At 41.7% G+C, this 14009-nt stretch overlaps 1 protein-coding gene across 4 annotated transcripts in view; it reads left to right on the top strand.

Moving 5' to 3' along the window:
- LOC120788419 (C-myc promoter-binding protein-like) overlaps positions 1 to 11548 on the top strand; it is a 77218-nt gene extending 65670 nt beyond the window's left edge. For 3 of the 4 annotated variants that reach the window (XM_040124253.1, XM_040124234.1, XM_040124243.1), the window contains 5 exons: positions 73 to 327; positions 1098 to 1215; positions 5673 to 5835; positions 6613 to 6677; positions 7320 to 11548. In XM_040124253.1, the coding sequence (XP_039980187.1) occupies positions 73 to 327; positions 1098 to 1215; positions 5673 to 5835; positions 6613 to 6677; positions 7320 to 7456 (738 nt within the window). In that variant the 3' untranslated portion in view covers positions 7457 to 11548. Of the gene's footprint in view, positions 1 to 72; positions 328 to 1097; positions 1216 to 5672; positions 5836 to 6612; positions 6678 to 7319 lie in introns of those variants that run through there. The other variant, XM_040124264.1, reaches the window with a different exon arrangement.
- The last annotated feature ends 2461 nt before the right edge of the window (positions 11549 to 14009 follow it).

The raw sequence follows: 14009 nt of genomic DNA, 5'->3' as shown, positions 1-14009 counted from the left end.
CCATCCTCCTGCCTCATCTGCTTTACTTATGGCAGTAAGACATGTAACTTCCATCATTTTTGTCCCACCCAGGAGCCACTGAGCATGGAGTGGCGGCTCCACAACCCCGAGCCAGTGACGGTTCCCTACCTGAGCCCGTTGGTGTTGTGGAAGGAGCTGGAAAGTCTGCTGGAGAACGAGGGCGACCCGGTGATCACAGAGGCCGACATGGTGGACCATCATCCCATCATCTACTGGAACCTGGTCTGGTACTTCAGACGACTGGATCTGCCCAGCAACTTGCCCGGTCTCATTCTCACCTCCGAGCACTGCAATAGGGACTCCCAGGTCAGACACACACACACACACACACACACACACACAGACAAACAAACAGAACGTTGTGATAATTATTATGGTCGTTATGATATTTTTAATTTCATAATATTTTTCTAAACAAAGTGCTGTTTGCTGAAAAGCTGCGTTTCGCTGCCTCTCTGGTCTGTTGCACCAGTGACCACACCCGACAGTGATGTCACAGTGTACTGACACACCCCAAAGTACACGTCTACGTCACTGCAAAGAGTTGAGAAGTTACTTCCAGTGGTTTAAGTGGAACTTTAAAATACAGATTTCACAACAGTAGTCGCTTTTGTTAACGAAAGGTTGAGATTGATTTTAAAAGGGAAGCCAAACTCAGCTTTACAGTATGTGGAGGCTCATTGTCTTCAGAGTTTTTTTTTTTTTTTTTAAAGAGATCGTTTACACCTATTTTAACTGGGTTTTTATGTTCCTGTGCGTCCCCCAGGAAATCTAATAAATCACCACAGTTCACAGTAAACAAATTCCTACTGTGTCATGAAAGTGAAGAGAAAATGGGGCAAATGAGCTTCTGATTATGTCAGATGACTAAAATACAGTCTTGTAGTGCAAATAGTATGTTCTAATCTGATTTAACCTGAATTTTTGAAATGCTTAATTAATACTGATGACTTTGGACTCATTAGTATGGGATATTTTTTCAATTTATTTATTTTTTATGGTAAGAAACAAAACTAACGGACACGACTGTCAGACAGTTCTCACAGCGCCCCCGCTCTCTCTTGGCCCTTTGTCAGGTTCCTCGTCACTGGATGTCAGAGGACAGTAAACACGTATTGATCCAGATCCTGTGGGACAACCTCAAGCTGCACCAGGACCCCATCCAGCCCCTCTACATCCTCTGGAACACGTACAGTGAGTCTCGCTGCTCTAGCGCTGTCAAAACAGGCCAGAAATGACGTTTGATTATTCCCTCTATGTTTGCGTATCATGTCCATAAGAGGGCAAACCAATACAATAAGAGACATGTCTACTAGGGTACATATTTTTGAATGGAATGGTAGGCAAACTGTAGCTTACATGGCCTGCATACAACTTTATCTCGAGGTTCCACAATTTTTTCCGTCTACTGACCAAACTTGGCTTTTTAGATCGCTTGGAGTGCAGATCACGATGTCTGCGACCGAGTTGTGTTGTCAACTCTCTGCCATCATTACCAATCGGTTGTTGTTGAATTATTCGCTTGTTTCAACTTGACCTACCTTTCATTTGCAATCTATGACAGTGAGGTTGTGTGACTCCTGTCCGCCATGCAGTGCGTTCAGTGGAGCGGCCCAGGCCAGGCCCACGCCAGAACTCGCGAGGCAGACGGACGCAGTAGTGCTGCCCCCCCTTGACTATTACAAATTTAGAATAGTCGTTGATGGCCCTACACTGCTCTCACTGTCTTCGTCTGCAGAATAGAGTAGTTAATATATCTTCAGGTAATTTACTCAGCTGTCACACGAGCACTGGCTGCTGCTGAAACAGGATCCAGGATCTGAAACAGGGAAGGTTTTTTTTTTTTTTTTTTCTTTCAAATGTTTCCCTCAAGAAACAGCGCAATTAAACTTTTAGATCCTCAAAGCAGCATGAGAAAAACAAGAGAAAAACAGAAAAATTGGATAAAAACAAAAACAGCCTCAACACAGCGGAGTGAACAGTGTGGGTATGGCAGGAGTAGACTGAGATTAAGGAAAAGAATGAAAAACGTCAAGTGAAATGTAGAAGTGAGTTTTGTGTACCTTCTCATTTCTGTTGAGAGGAAGCTGGAGCCTTTCCCAGCATCCTCCAAACCAAAGGCAGGGACAGATCACTAGTGACTGTGACCTTTTTTTATTTTGCTTTGTTTGGATTGTTTGTCCTTGTGCACCTCAAGTGTAAGCAAATTTTACTTCTGAAGAACAAAAAAAAAAAAATATAATAATTAACCTGCTAATCAGCGTATTTAATTTTACCCATTCATTTTAAGTGGTATTTGTATTTGCAAATCCACATAGCAAGGTAGCCTAAAACTTTTTATTGTGAGTGACTGAGAGAACGCCAACGTTATTTCACTTCATTTTGATTTTAGATTATATATCACATGTTTATGTGTGAAACCTTTATGTATTTTTGCGTATGAAAAGTTCTATGCAATATATGCATACTGTTGTGGAGGGTTGGGGAATGACATGCCAAAAAATTTCCTATGAAGTTGTGCCATGATTTAAGTTTGAGAAAACACTTGTCTAGATCACCTGTCAGTGCGTTTCCATCCACCTGTGTTTATGTGCATTTTCAATTTGCATGTAAAAAAAAAAAACCTGAGTGGAAACACCAGGGGAAAAAAAGTATTTACGCTTGAGGTTGAAAAGTTGGTGTCGTGATAAAGGCAAAAGGAGACAGTGCAATGGAAACCGCCGTAGTGAAAAAAAGTCGTGACGTACATGAAGGAGGAGACTTAAATGTCCACTGAACAGACGAAAACATCAGATCTGTGTAGAGCAATGAGGAGACGGTAGAGTTCTTCAAAATAAAACATGTAACACGTATAAATGTCCTATTTCCGTCAAGTTTTCTACATGGTTTTCCACCGTTTGAGCTTCGACTGGTGCTAATTTAATACTGTAATCTTGTTGAACCCTCTTGTTCTGCAGTGTTTTAATGGCGCCCAACCAGAAAAATAGCTCCACCATCTGATAATCTTATTCACACAACAGTAGTGGATGGAAATTGCATCACTTAGCATTTTCTTTTGCTGTTGTTGTTCATATTGTCAATTTTTTTGTTATTGTTGGATTCAAATAAGACTCACTTTAAAAAAAAACGTACACTTTGTAGGATTCAGTCTACTGCAGAGTTATCGATGGGATATTAGAATTTGAGTTAATCATGAGAACAACTGCGCAGCAGCTGGATTTGTGATCACCGTGGATGAAGGGACTCGTGCTAACGTGTCTGTTGCTTCGCCCAGTCTGTAGTAATCCAGTGTTTAATGGAGAAGGACGCGTGGAGGCGGCCAGCTCCTCCAGGGAGTCGGCTGATCCTTGCGCTAACAGGCTCTGTGTGCTCTCTGTCTTCCAGGGCTTAATTGTACTCTGTTGCTAGAGAGTGAGTGTTCACCTCTGCTGCAGACTCCCACAGATGAGTCCTGTTGTTTGTGCTCTGACTGTCCTGTCTGAGGCCTGCCGTCTCTCTCTCTCTCTCTCTCTGTGTGTGTCGTGCGCTCTTTGCCTGATGCATTGCAGTGTCGTCTGTGGAAAAGTCAGCCTCCACTTTTCGTGGTTTCACCGTGTTTGGAATGAAAGTCTCTGTGCAGTGTGAAATCTTACGATGATTTTGAGACGGGTTGTTTCTGTTTTGTGAAACACTGTTGACGTGGACATGTTTGTCTCAAATACAGTCCTGCTCTGTATTTGAATGTGGGCTTGCATCTCTGGTGAATGTCCACCGTGTTATTCCACTTGTTAACATGGACATTAAAATTTAATTTTATTTTTTTTTTAATGTAGCAACTTTTAAAAGATGATGTTGCTGTAGTGCTTAAAGGGCTGGGTACTGAACACCATCCACGTGACTCCTGAACCTTTTAACGGTTAAATTTCCTTAATCTTTCACCAGCTCTGGGTTGCACCAGCAGGAACGAGAGAACTGTAATTCTGTTCTATCAAAACGATCAAATGCGTAAACAGGAAGTCAACTTAACAGAACTTCCAAAAATGACAGTTTTAGGGGGTTGAATGAGATGTTAAACTTAAACGGTCAGTCCTCTGGTAAGAGTCGGTATGACTTTGTTTTACTTCTACTGCATGTATGGAAAAATGTGTGTTTCAGAGTCCGTAGAGTTCACACATTAAAATGAGCGGGACATGCCTGATTTGGCTAAATGAGCTGACATTATTTGGCTGGAACCAACTATCATTTTCTTTATAGATAAATCGGTTAATGAAGCATCAAAAATGGTCTAAAATTCCCATCACAACCACAGAGCCGAATGTCAGGTGCTCAAATGTCTTGATTTATTCAAACCAAAGATAATTAATTTAAAATGACATGTGACAAATATGAGCAGTAATTCCTCTCATTTGAGAGGCTTGAATCAGAGAATATTTGGCTTTGTTTCACTATTTTTGTTTGAAAAAATGACAAAAACAACAACTAATTGATTATTTAAAGTATATTTTTTGTCAATCGACTGGTGAATTAATTGACAAATCAGCCCTATTTGGTCATTTAGTCTAATGTTGTTTGTCTTAACATTTTGATATTTTGAGTGTGTTGTCTTACTTTGTGAAACCGAAGGTAAAAACTTCTTAGTTCACATGATAATTAAACTGTGTCGGGTCAGATGTACTGAGCATATGACCTCTTTTAATGTTGTGGCGAGGTTAAGTTTGACACGGCTGGTGCAGCTGGTACCCGATGGCTACCTGAGCGGCTTGTTAACCAACCACAGAGAGACGAGCTCGTCCAGGCGTTACGAGTCCTTCATCTGCGCAAAGTCTGGCAACCACTGACTGACACCGGCAAAACATCAAACCCAACGAAGCACAAAATATACACAGTGTTACCTTGAACCAAGAGAAGAATAAGATCGACAACATTGATGGAGAAAAAGAAATTCACAAATAAATAAATCATGCTCTCTAATTAATTATTTTTCATGACACTAGATTGGGTTTAAAAGTTTTAACATGACAATAAACATTTTAATTTCAGTCTGATAAATGTTGATTTGGCTGTAAATCTAAGCTTAATCTGAATTTGAACTAACCTAGAATTTTATCTGTTGAACCGTAGTTACTTATAGTTGTTGAAGAAATACATTAATAGACACATATATCTGCTTACAACAACATTATAGTGTTTGATAAATAACTTACTAAATGTTTATATTCTGATTATAAATGCTAAACATTAGGGCTCAAAGTGTTACCATTTTCTTTTATGATAAAAGTTCAATCTTGCCAAATAAAGATTTTGTTCAGTGGATGAAAATACAAAAAACATTTATTTCATCATTTAAAAAAAAAAAATCATAATTGTTAATAAACATATACCAAGCTTTTATTCTCCACATGCTGTACATCGAATTAATTACTGTTTGGTTTTTTTTTTACCATTGCAAATACTCTTTTACTAGATTAGTAAAATAGTACTAGAGGTACTGCTTTATACTGGTACAGATACCCAGCCCAAAGTACTGTACAGTAAAGTGCAAACATGTTCTCACTCAGTTAATAATCAAACCATCCTCATTTTGTATAACTGTTATACTGTATGACTAAGCACTAATGTGACGAGTCCACTGCTGAACTGAGTGTGTGTGTGTGTGTGTGTGTTTTTGTTAGACGTGGGTTACCCTCTGTCCCGGCCCGTCCCGGAGGAGGAGAAGCCGTTCAGCGAGGAGTTACTGCAGAGCGTGGTGAAGAGCATCCAGAGGAACGACGTCAGCCGGCCGATGGCTCAGCTGCTGCAGCTGCTGGGCCAGACGCTCGGGGTCAAAAGGCAAAGGTCGGCGGCGACGTGTCGGATGAGGCTCATTTATTTAATTTATTTACCTAGGAATTTAACTCCAGAGTCGTCACCACTGGAAACAGTTATAGAGATTCTTCTGCGTGTAAACCAACGCGAATCGAGCGTCGAGCAGAGCAGGGGAGTATCAAACGCTCAAAGGCTTGAAAGGAAGCTGTAAAACGTTTGTTTACTTCTCCGCAGGAAATGATCAATGCCGATTACAAATGTTTCCAAAAGTGTGGGGGGAAAAAAGCTTCGAGACATCAGTTCGCACTTGTCAAACCACGGTTTTTCTGGCCACATTTCTGACACACAATTAGTTTACAACATTCACTTACAGCACAATAACACGGGGCTCTCGAGGCATAAAGGAGAAAGCTCCACTCTTTAAAAACACGAATGTGTTGTTTGAGTAGCTGGCATGAAGGCGGCGTTTTCCAATTAAGTTTGTCTTGTAAACAAACTTGATTGTTTGTCAGTATGTGATCATGATGTTAATGCGCTTCACCAAATACACTGCATCTCGCTCCAGTGACAGAACACAGAAGTGTACGTTATTAACCTAAATTAATTTTTCTTGCTAACAGGTTTATCAAATTTCAATATGAGTAGGTATTGTAAGAGTAAAGACATAACTAAAGGAATGATAGGAAAGTGATTTAATTTTCAAACCCTACTCCGTTCAGTCACCCAGTTACTGTCATTAACCAAGAGAAAAGTCTGAAAACTGCTCTGTGTCGGCTCGTTCGTTGACCTCTGCTCCTTTCTCTTCAGGAGTTTGTACAGAGACATCCTCTTCCTCTCCCTGGTGGCTCTGGGAAAAGATAACATCGATATTGGTGAGTGCTACTTTTATGTTTTAGGGATTACATTTTGTTACGTATTCCTGTGTGGGAGGAGTTTTCGCACATACCCTACGTAGCATTATTTTAACTTTAAACCGGCCTCAAGTGATTTTTGGCCATTTGGGGGCAGCAGAAACAAGCTCTAAACAAAATATTGACATATTATTACCTTTTAAAGGTTGATATTGGGAACATGTTGGCAAATAGTTACCCAATTTACAGTCGTGTTTCTGGCCACCCGGCTAGTGTAAGCCCAATATTCACTTTCTTCTAGCTCTGTTTTTGGTCTCCTGAGGGAAACATCTGGCTCATTAGCTGCTAACTGCTCCACTATGTTCGCCAGCCGGTCTCTGTGACTGTGTGTGACTGCTGCTTGCTGCCGGGCAAGTAGTGGTTCTCAAAAACAGCTTCCTGTTGCAGCTGGAAACGACGCCAACGAGAGCGAAACCAAAACAGTGAGCTAAAAGACATTAAAACGCCCCAGGGAGCTCGGTTGATATCTCTGTGGGTTTGTCACTACTAGTGTGTGCAGTCATTTGATCTGTTTACAATGGAAAAATATTGATTGGGGCAGGTTTAAAGGATATAAGGTGTAAAAATTGTAATCATGTCGACGTCCTTTCCTTCTTCCCTCAGACGCCTTTGATCGTGAGTACAAATTGGCGTACGACCGCCTCGTGCCGAGCCTGGTGAAGCTGACCCACAACTGTGACCGTCCTCCCGGCACGGGGGTGATGGAGTGTCGCAGGACCTTCGGAGAGCCTTACCTGTAAACACTCACCTTCACACGCCGGGACCGACTCTCACCACCCAGGTCATTGCTTTAAGACGAGCTCAGGAAACCTGTTGGAAGACTGTGAATGTGCACTACCGTAACGTTTTTGAGGAAAAACTCAGCAAGTGATCAAAAAGGTACAGTTATGTACAGCGTTATGTAGCCTGAAGAAAAAAAAAAAAAGAAGAAAAAAAAACTTAAAAGACTTTATCTCAATGAACTGATGATGGAAACACCACTCACACCGTTCATAAACACCACTTCATCCAGTGTTGTTGAGCGAGACTCGCCTGGTTTCTTTGGAAATCCTGTGAAAAGTTATACAAACTGTCAATACACAACAGTAGAGGCTTTTTTTAAATGCAGCATTTATATTGTATAGTCATACAGTATATTAAGACTAATATTAGCAATATTTTAACTTGAAGTCTATTTATACAAAGTCAGCTTTATTTATTGTAGTGTCTTCTTTTTGTCGGGCGTAGCGTTTTATTGTGTCCTGTAGTTGCTGGGCGTTGTTGTTTAGACCAGGACGACCTGAACATCCACTGCTCATTTCCACCAGCACGTGGAAAAGACGTTGCAGTATGGATTTAGTGTCTGTTGTAAATAATAATTAAGTGTCTGATTTATGAGTCCAGGCATTAAAAAAACAAAAACATTTAAATTAGAGCTGCAAAGGTTAGTGAATCCACAGAAAATGAATCGGCTTTCTGGGATTTGAACATCTTTGGGTTTTGGACTGTTGGTCGGACACAACAGCCAAATTTAACGCATCACAGTGAGCTATGAAAAAATTCAGTTTAGTTTTTCACTATTAACATTTCATAGACAAAAAGATGGAATGATTGTTTAATCGAAAAAATAATCAGCGGCTTTACAAATAATGAAAGTAATCAGCAGCGGCAGCCCTAATTTAAAATATGTAAAACCACTTTTTAAGCTGCCTTTAATGTTAGCCCCGTGTCTGAAGTTAAATGTCGCCGAGCTGCTCCACCAGTACAATAGTGCTCTACCTTTAATGTCATTTTAATGGAAAGTTTGTTCCAAAACGGTATATTTTTGGTTTGTTTACAATTTTTTTTTGTCAGTATTACCGTTCACCGTCTTTGTGCTAAACGTGCCGACCGTAAGGATGAAGGGGGGCTTGCAGAGAAACACACACCTGTGATCATAAGATGTAGTTTTTCATTCATTTCTGTGGTTTTACCTAAGTTGAGAGATGAATTTGAAGGCGGGAGAGAGCCCGCTACAGTAGAACAGTTTGTCCAGAGTGCACAGCTGCCGCACAGCACAGGCACTCCTCTGTACGTGCTCTGTCAACGCCGACGGACAACACGTTCAGGTGATTTCTGGCTGCCATATTGGAGGTTTACACTTCTTCACAAAGCCGGTTGCATTTCCTAAAGGAAAATTCTGCCACCCTGCAACTTGGATTTTATTTTACGAAGTTTTGGCCACAATTTTCTGTCAGTTAATTAGTTATTAATTCATGTACGGCCACAGTGGCTGAAAGGAAGACAAGTGGTCAGTTTGCCAGTAATGCAGAAGTAATGGAAACAAATAATCATATACTGTATGTGCTGTCAGACCATTCGCAGTGAATTCACTGTAAGCTTTAATACTTTATATTTGACAGACTGACCATGCAGCAGACTGACAGCAAACACAAGGGGTAAAAATATTTAGAACTAGGTGGTGGCGATAGTCAGGTATCACAAGTGCAAATAGACTTGGCCTGTCCAAATGAAGTTTTCAGAGAGGAAAAACTTTGCAGCGAAGACGGCCTCTCTCTTAGCCTGATTCCTTGGTCAGACTAAGTTCACAGCACGCCACAACGAATCCACAGCAGTGTGGAAATGTCAAACGGCAGTGGGAACCTTTCAGAACACAGAGCAGATCCACGTAACACCAGCCACAGCTGTAACAACACAGGTAAAGCAATAAAAAAACAACAACAACAATCGTTCCATTACAACCAGTGCAGGATAGTAGGCCGTCAGACAGCCTACGCCAGTGTGCTACAGGATGATCAGGTTCGGACACGCCTGCGTTGGCGGTTCGGACCGCCGCTTTAGCAGCAGTTTAGCCGAACCCGTGCCTGTTTTGACACAGCAATGAGGTCCAGTCTATGTGCAGCCGCGTCTTGAGCTCTTAGCTGGACCCGTTGTAAGCTGCAGCTGAGCTTGTCAGAAGCTAAGCGACGGAGCCATAGACCCGAACAGTCAGTCGGACAACAAACAAGTTTATCCAGAATAGCTAAACCACTTTATTTGGAGGTAAAACTGGAAGTGAGCACACCTGATTGGTTGATAGTAATCCATCGTTGCACAGGGAAGTGTTTTTAACCTTGAATATCTGACAAAATAGCTTTACCCAGGCCGTCACTAGTTGTTAAGTTACACATGTACATATCTGTTTATGCTTTTGCGGTACAAATTGTTAAACCAGCCTGTAGTTCTACAACCACGTACCTGAATGTTTATGCAGTCATTTGTTAGGTCTTGCACCTGAATGTGGCTGCTCTAAGTCACATTATTGAGATTTAATTATTTTTAGAGCTGATTTTTTTTTTCTTTTCCTTTTTTTAAATATAAAATATCTGCACATACACATTTAGAAGTTTTGTAAGAAGCTCACAGTGCAGCAGAGAAGCCACAGCTTTAGTAAAATGTTTTAAATATCGCCCGAGGTAAAACTCAGTCATACAGCAGCTCTAATTTGATACGGTCGAGAGAAAGCCAAAAAGGGATTTTCATTTCAGTGGCCACAGGAAATACTAATAATGCAGCAACAGATGGTAGGATAGCATTTGTTCCCGTTAGCGTTTGCTGTTTCAGCACATATCAACACGTGTTAGAGCCACATTGAACAGAACTTCTGGATCCCTCTAAAAACTGTTTCAACACATGATGCTGTTCCCACACAGATAACCTTCTACTCTCATGCGTAACAAATGCAGAAATGGAAGAACTGAAACCACATTGGTGTTGAGATTTTTTTTTTTTTTGTTGGGCCACGGAAAACTAGGAGAGGTCGGATGATGTCTTAAAATGTCTTCTGAGGCCCCTTTACGCCGTTGGAGTTTGAGCTGTCTGAGACGAAAGTTTTTTGTTTTTTTAAAAGGCGCACCGGTCAGTGTGTTCTGTGTACTTCCATATCAGACTCTGATTGGATGGTTTGTAAATGTTAGTCATTGGAGAATTTATTAATCAATGTCTGATACTGTCAGAATTCGGCTGCAGGCTGTCTTTGGTTGCCAAAGATGCAAACCGGCCTTCAGACGTGTGGATGTGTCTCTCGGACCGTCGTTTTGGTTCGACAACCAAAGATTTTACCGCATTCCCCTCGCGATTGTCATCTTTTGTCACAGGCAGCAGAAAATCACAGAGTTTAAAGGGGTCTTACGTGATCCTTGTTGAAAAGTCTAAAAAGCGCCTTAAGGGGGATGGACATTGATAGGAACCATGTAATGAATAAACAGTTTTTATTAACATGCACTTTGCAAAGTATCTGTAAAAGTACAGAAAGTAAATCAGGACTTTAATGTGACTGAATAGATTCTGGATGGAACTGGATTTTGGCAGGATATAAACAGGTCAGTGTCACCAAACATTACTTCTTGTTTTCATGTGTATATTGATCAGACATGACTGACAGACTGACACAGTGGTTGAAGGAGGACCTCATGTAAAAACTCATAAAGGTCCCATGAATGTCAACCTTGCGTGTGAGGAAACCGGTGCCGGAAAAGTCAGCAATCCGCACTTTGCTCCCTAGAGAGTGAACCGTTTGCTTTCAGCCCGAAGAGCTGGTCGATCCGGCAGGTCCAGGAAGAGGTCACATCGACTACGATGTCAGCAGCTCGGAAAAGCTGCCATCCACCGGTGGATTTTTGTTTTAAAAAAATAAGAAAAATAAAAAAGTTGTACAAATGAATGATTTTGCAGAATCTGGGCCATGTAAATTTTGACTTGCCCTTTGTAGAGGTCACATTTTATAACAATTTATTCACACGTGCTAAGGTCCTGTTGGATGTGGTGAAGGTTCTGTACAGGGACCAGATCTACAGGACTGTTTAACTGTAAATAAAATCACTTACAATCTCATTTTTGGCTTTTTTATTTTCTTTGGTTTGTTTGCTTTGCAAAGCTAGAGTCAATGAAGATTGGTTGGTCCAGCTATTGAAAGGATGGCCATGATGAAAATAAATATTCATGTCAGTTTGTGACAACTAGTAGCACTATGGAGCAATGTTTTGTGTTCGTACTGCGCACACGTGCAGAATAAGTTCAAAATGCCGACTGTCTGACAAGAGGAATGGACGTCGCGTCGATCGCTTTTCAAAGGCAGATGTCTGTCTCTCCGCCGCGATAGCGTGAAAACCGTGCAAGAGACAGTCACGAAACTTAACAGGTGTGTAGTTGAGATCAAAATGAAGGCCGAGTTCGAAGATGGGCGGGGTGGCCCGACCCGTGAGTACTGAGTACTCATGTAATGATGTAGTAATGACCACTGAGAAGTCGTGGCTCGGAACGCCAACATGTCGACGGGATCACACCAGCCGCAAAGCTGCGGCGTTGCGGCGGGTGTGATCCCATCGCGAGATGGTTTCTAGTTTTGTTTTTGCATTTTACCGGTTTAGAAATCAGATGTCATAGACAACAAAGAGGGGCCCCTGGGCAGGGAGAGGTAAAAGGCCCCCCAGCCCTCCTGTATATCATTGTTTGTAGTTTTGTTTTTCCTTAAGATTTTTTTTTTCTTTTCTTTTTGGTTCTTTTGAGACTTTGTGGTAGTTTTGCGTTTTCTGTGTAGTCATTTTAAATCTTTTTTTTTTTTTTGTCTCTTTGGTAGTTTCTCTTTTTTGGTAGATTTTTTTTGTTAGCTTGAAACGAGCTTTGTGACTTTCAAACAACAGATATTTGCAGTCACAAATGGAGGCTTTGGCCCAGGGGCCCCCTAACCTCTCGGGCCCCTGGGCCCGTGCCCTGTAGGCTTGTTCCATCCATGCGCGTGATGTTGAAAACCAAATCAGTAGGTCATTCAAACGGACCCTCTTAAACAGCAATGTGACTCCACTAATGAACCCTTTAGATTAAAGACGTGTGCCCTGTGTTTTTGGCGCCACCATCAGGCCAAACTACATGTTTTGGATCTAACGGCAAGTGTGTTTCCATTTTTCATCCATCCAGTTGTGTGTTTCTGATGTAAATGACCGATTAGTCACTTTCAGTCTTGCTTTTCAGTCAAACTGCACACAGCTACAGCTCCTGTTAAAAAAATAATTTATTGCAGCATGGAATTGGAATTTGAAATATTGACAGTTTTCCCATCAATAATACACGTTTGCATCCACTTCAATCCAACAACAGCGTTTAACAAGACAGTAACATCTGACAATGTGACACCCGTCTGATACACATCTACCTGACACACATATAGTCACTGTTTTTCTCTCCACCACGGTTTGATGAAATATCGTTTCACAGAAAAACTCTATTTTACACACTGAACATGAACAAACACTAGTTTGAATGGTTGAATACAGAACAGAGTTTTAGGGATACGGTTCAGAAAACGCTGAACATACAAAACTGAAGTTGCATCCACTGATTTTGAGTAGCTGCGCAGTCATTCTCTACCGTCACTGCTGAAATGGACGTAATGTATTTAAATCAACCTATTAAAGTCACCTCAGGAATGTTCCATAAGCGTCTAGCTCACAACATTAGAAGGAAAAATCCACCTCAGCGGTTGCACACTGTGAACAGTCAGCGGAGATCTACTGTGTGTTGCATTTGTGATACTGTTCCATGGTTTGGTGTATTTGTGTTTTTCGCCATAAATAACTGACCAGTCACAGATGAATGTGAGGTCACGGCCTGATTTCCCCCCCCCCGAGCAAACCTCTGTGTGACTGCAGAAAAGCGTTATGAAAGAGAAGCTGAACCACCGAAGGTCGGTAGGAACCAGATGCTTTAGCTGCTACGTTGCTCTTTAGAAGTGTCCATACCACTAAAACATAAAGTGCGGTACGCGCCAGGTGCGTCGCATCCGGCAAGCTGACGAGGTGAAACCGTCGGTGCACGGCAGCCGGGACACGATGAAACCGCCGCTTTTCTGGAGCGCCGATACTCGTCAGCTCACACGGGAAACAGTAGGTACGAGTGTTTCTATGCGTGTCAGACACTGACGGTTGCCTTTTTAAAAAAATTTTTTTTTTTTTTTTTTTTTTTTAAACTCCTGTAAGTGACTAGAATTTGGGCCAGAGTAAGAAAACCCACGACACCAACATCTGGATATTTGGAATTTCTTGATAAAGTGACCGAGAATCAGCGCAGTTTGCTCTCTCATCCAGACCGGTGGTCTCTGTGCACAGGGCAAAGTTCAGGCCCCCCCCTCTCCTGCATAAATGCATTCTGGAAATGCAGTGGACGCGAGTAGAGGAAAATTTCACGCGCCGGGACTGTGTCCAAAATCACCAGACAACGGTTCCCAGGTGTCACGTTGCACAGCTGTGATGCCCGTAGCTGTAAAACGCGACACGTTGC

Source organism: Xiphias gladius, chromosome 1 (genome assembly GCF_016859285.1).
Source record: "Xiphias gladius isolate SHS-SW01 ecotype Sanya breed wild chromosome 1, ASM1685928v1, whole genome shotgun sequence".
Classification (NCBI taxonomy): domain Eukaryota; kingdom Metazoa; phylum Chordata; class Actinopteri; order Istiophoriformes; family Xiphiidae; genus Xiphias; species Xiphias gladius.
Note: the sequence above shows the minus strand (reverse complement) of the source record. Positions and strands in the feature narration are given on the sequence as shown.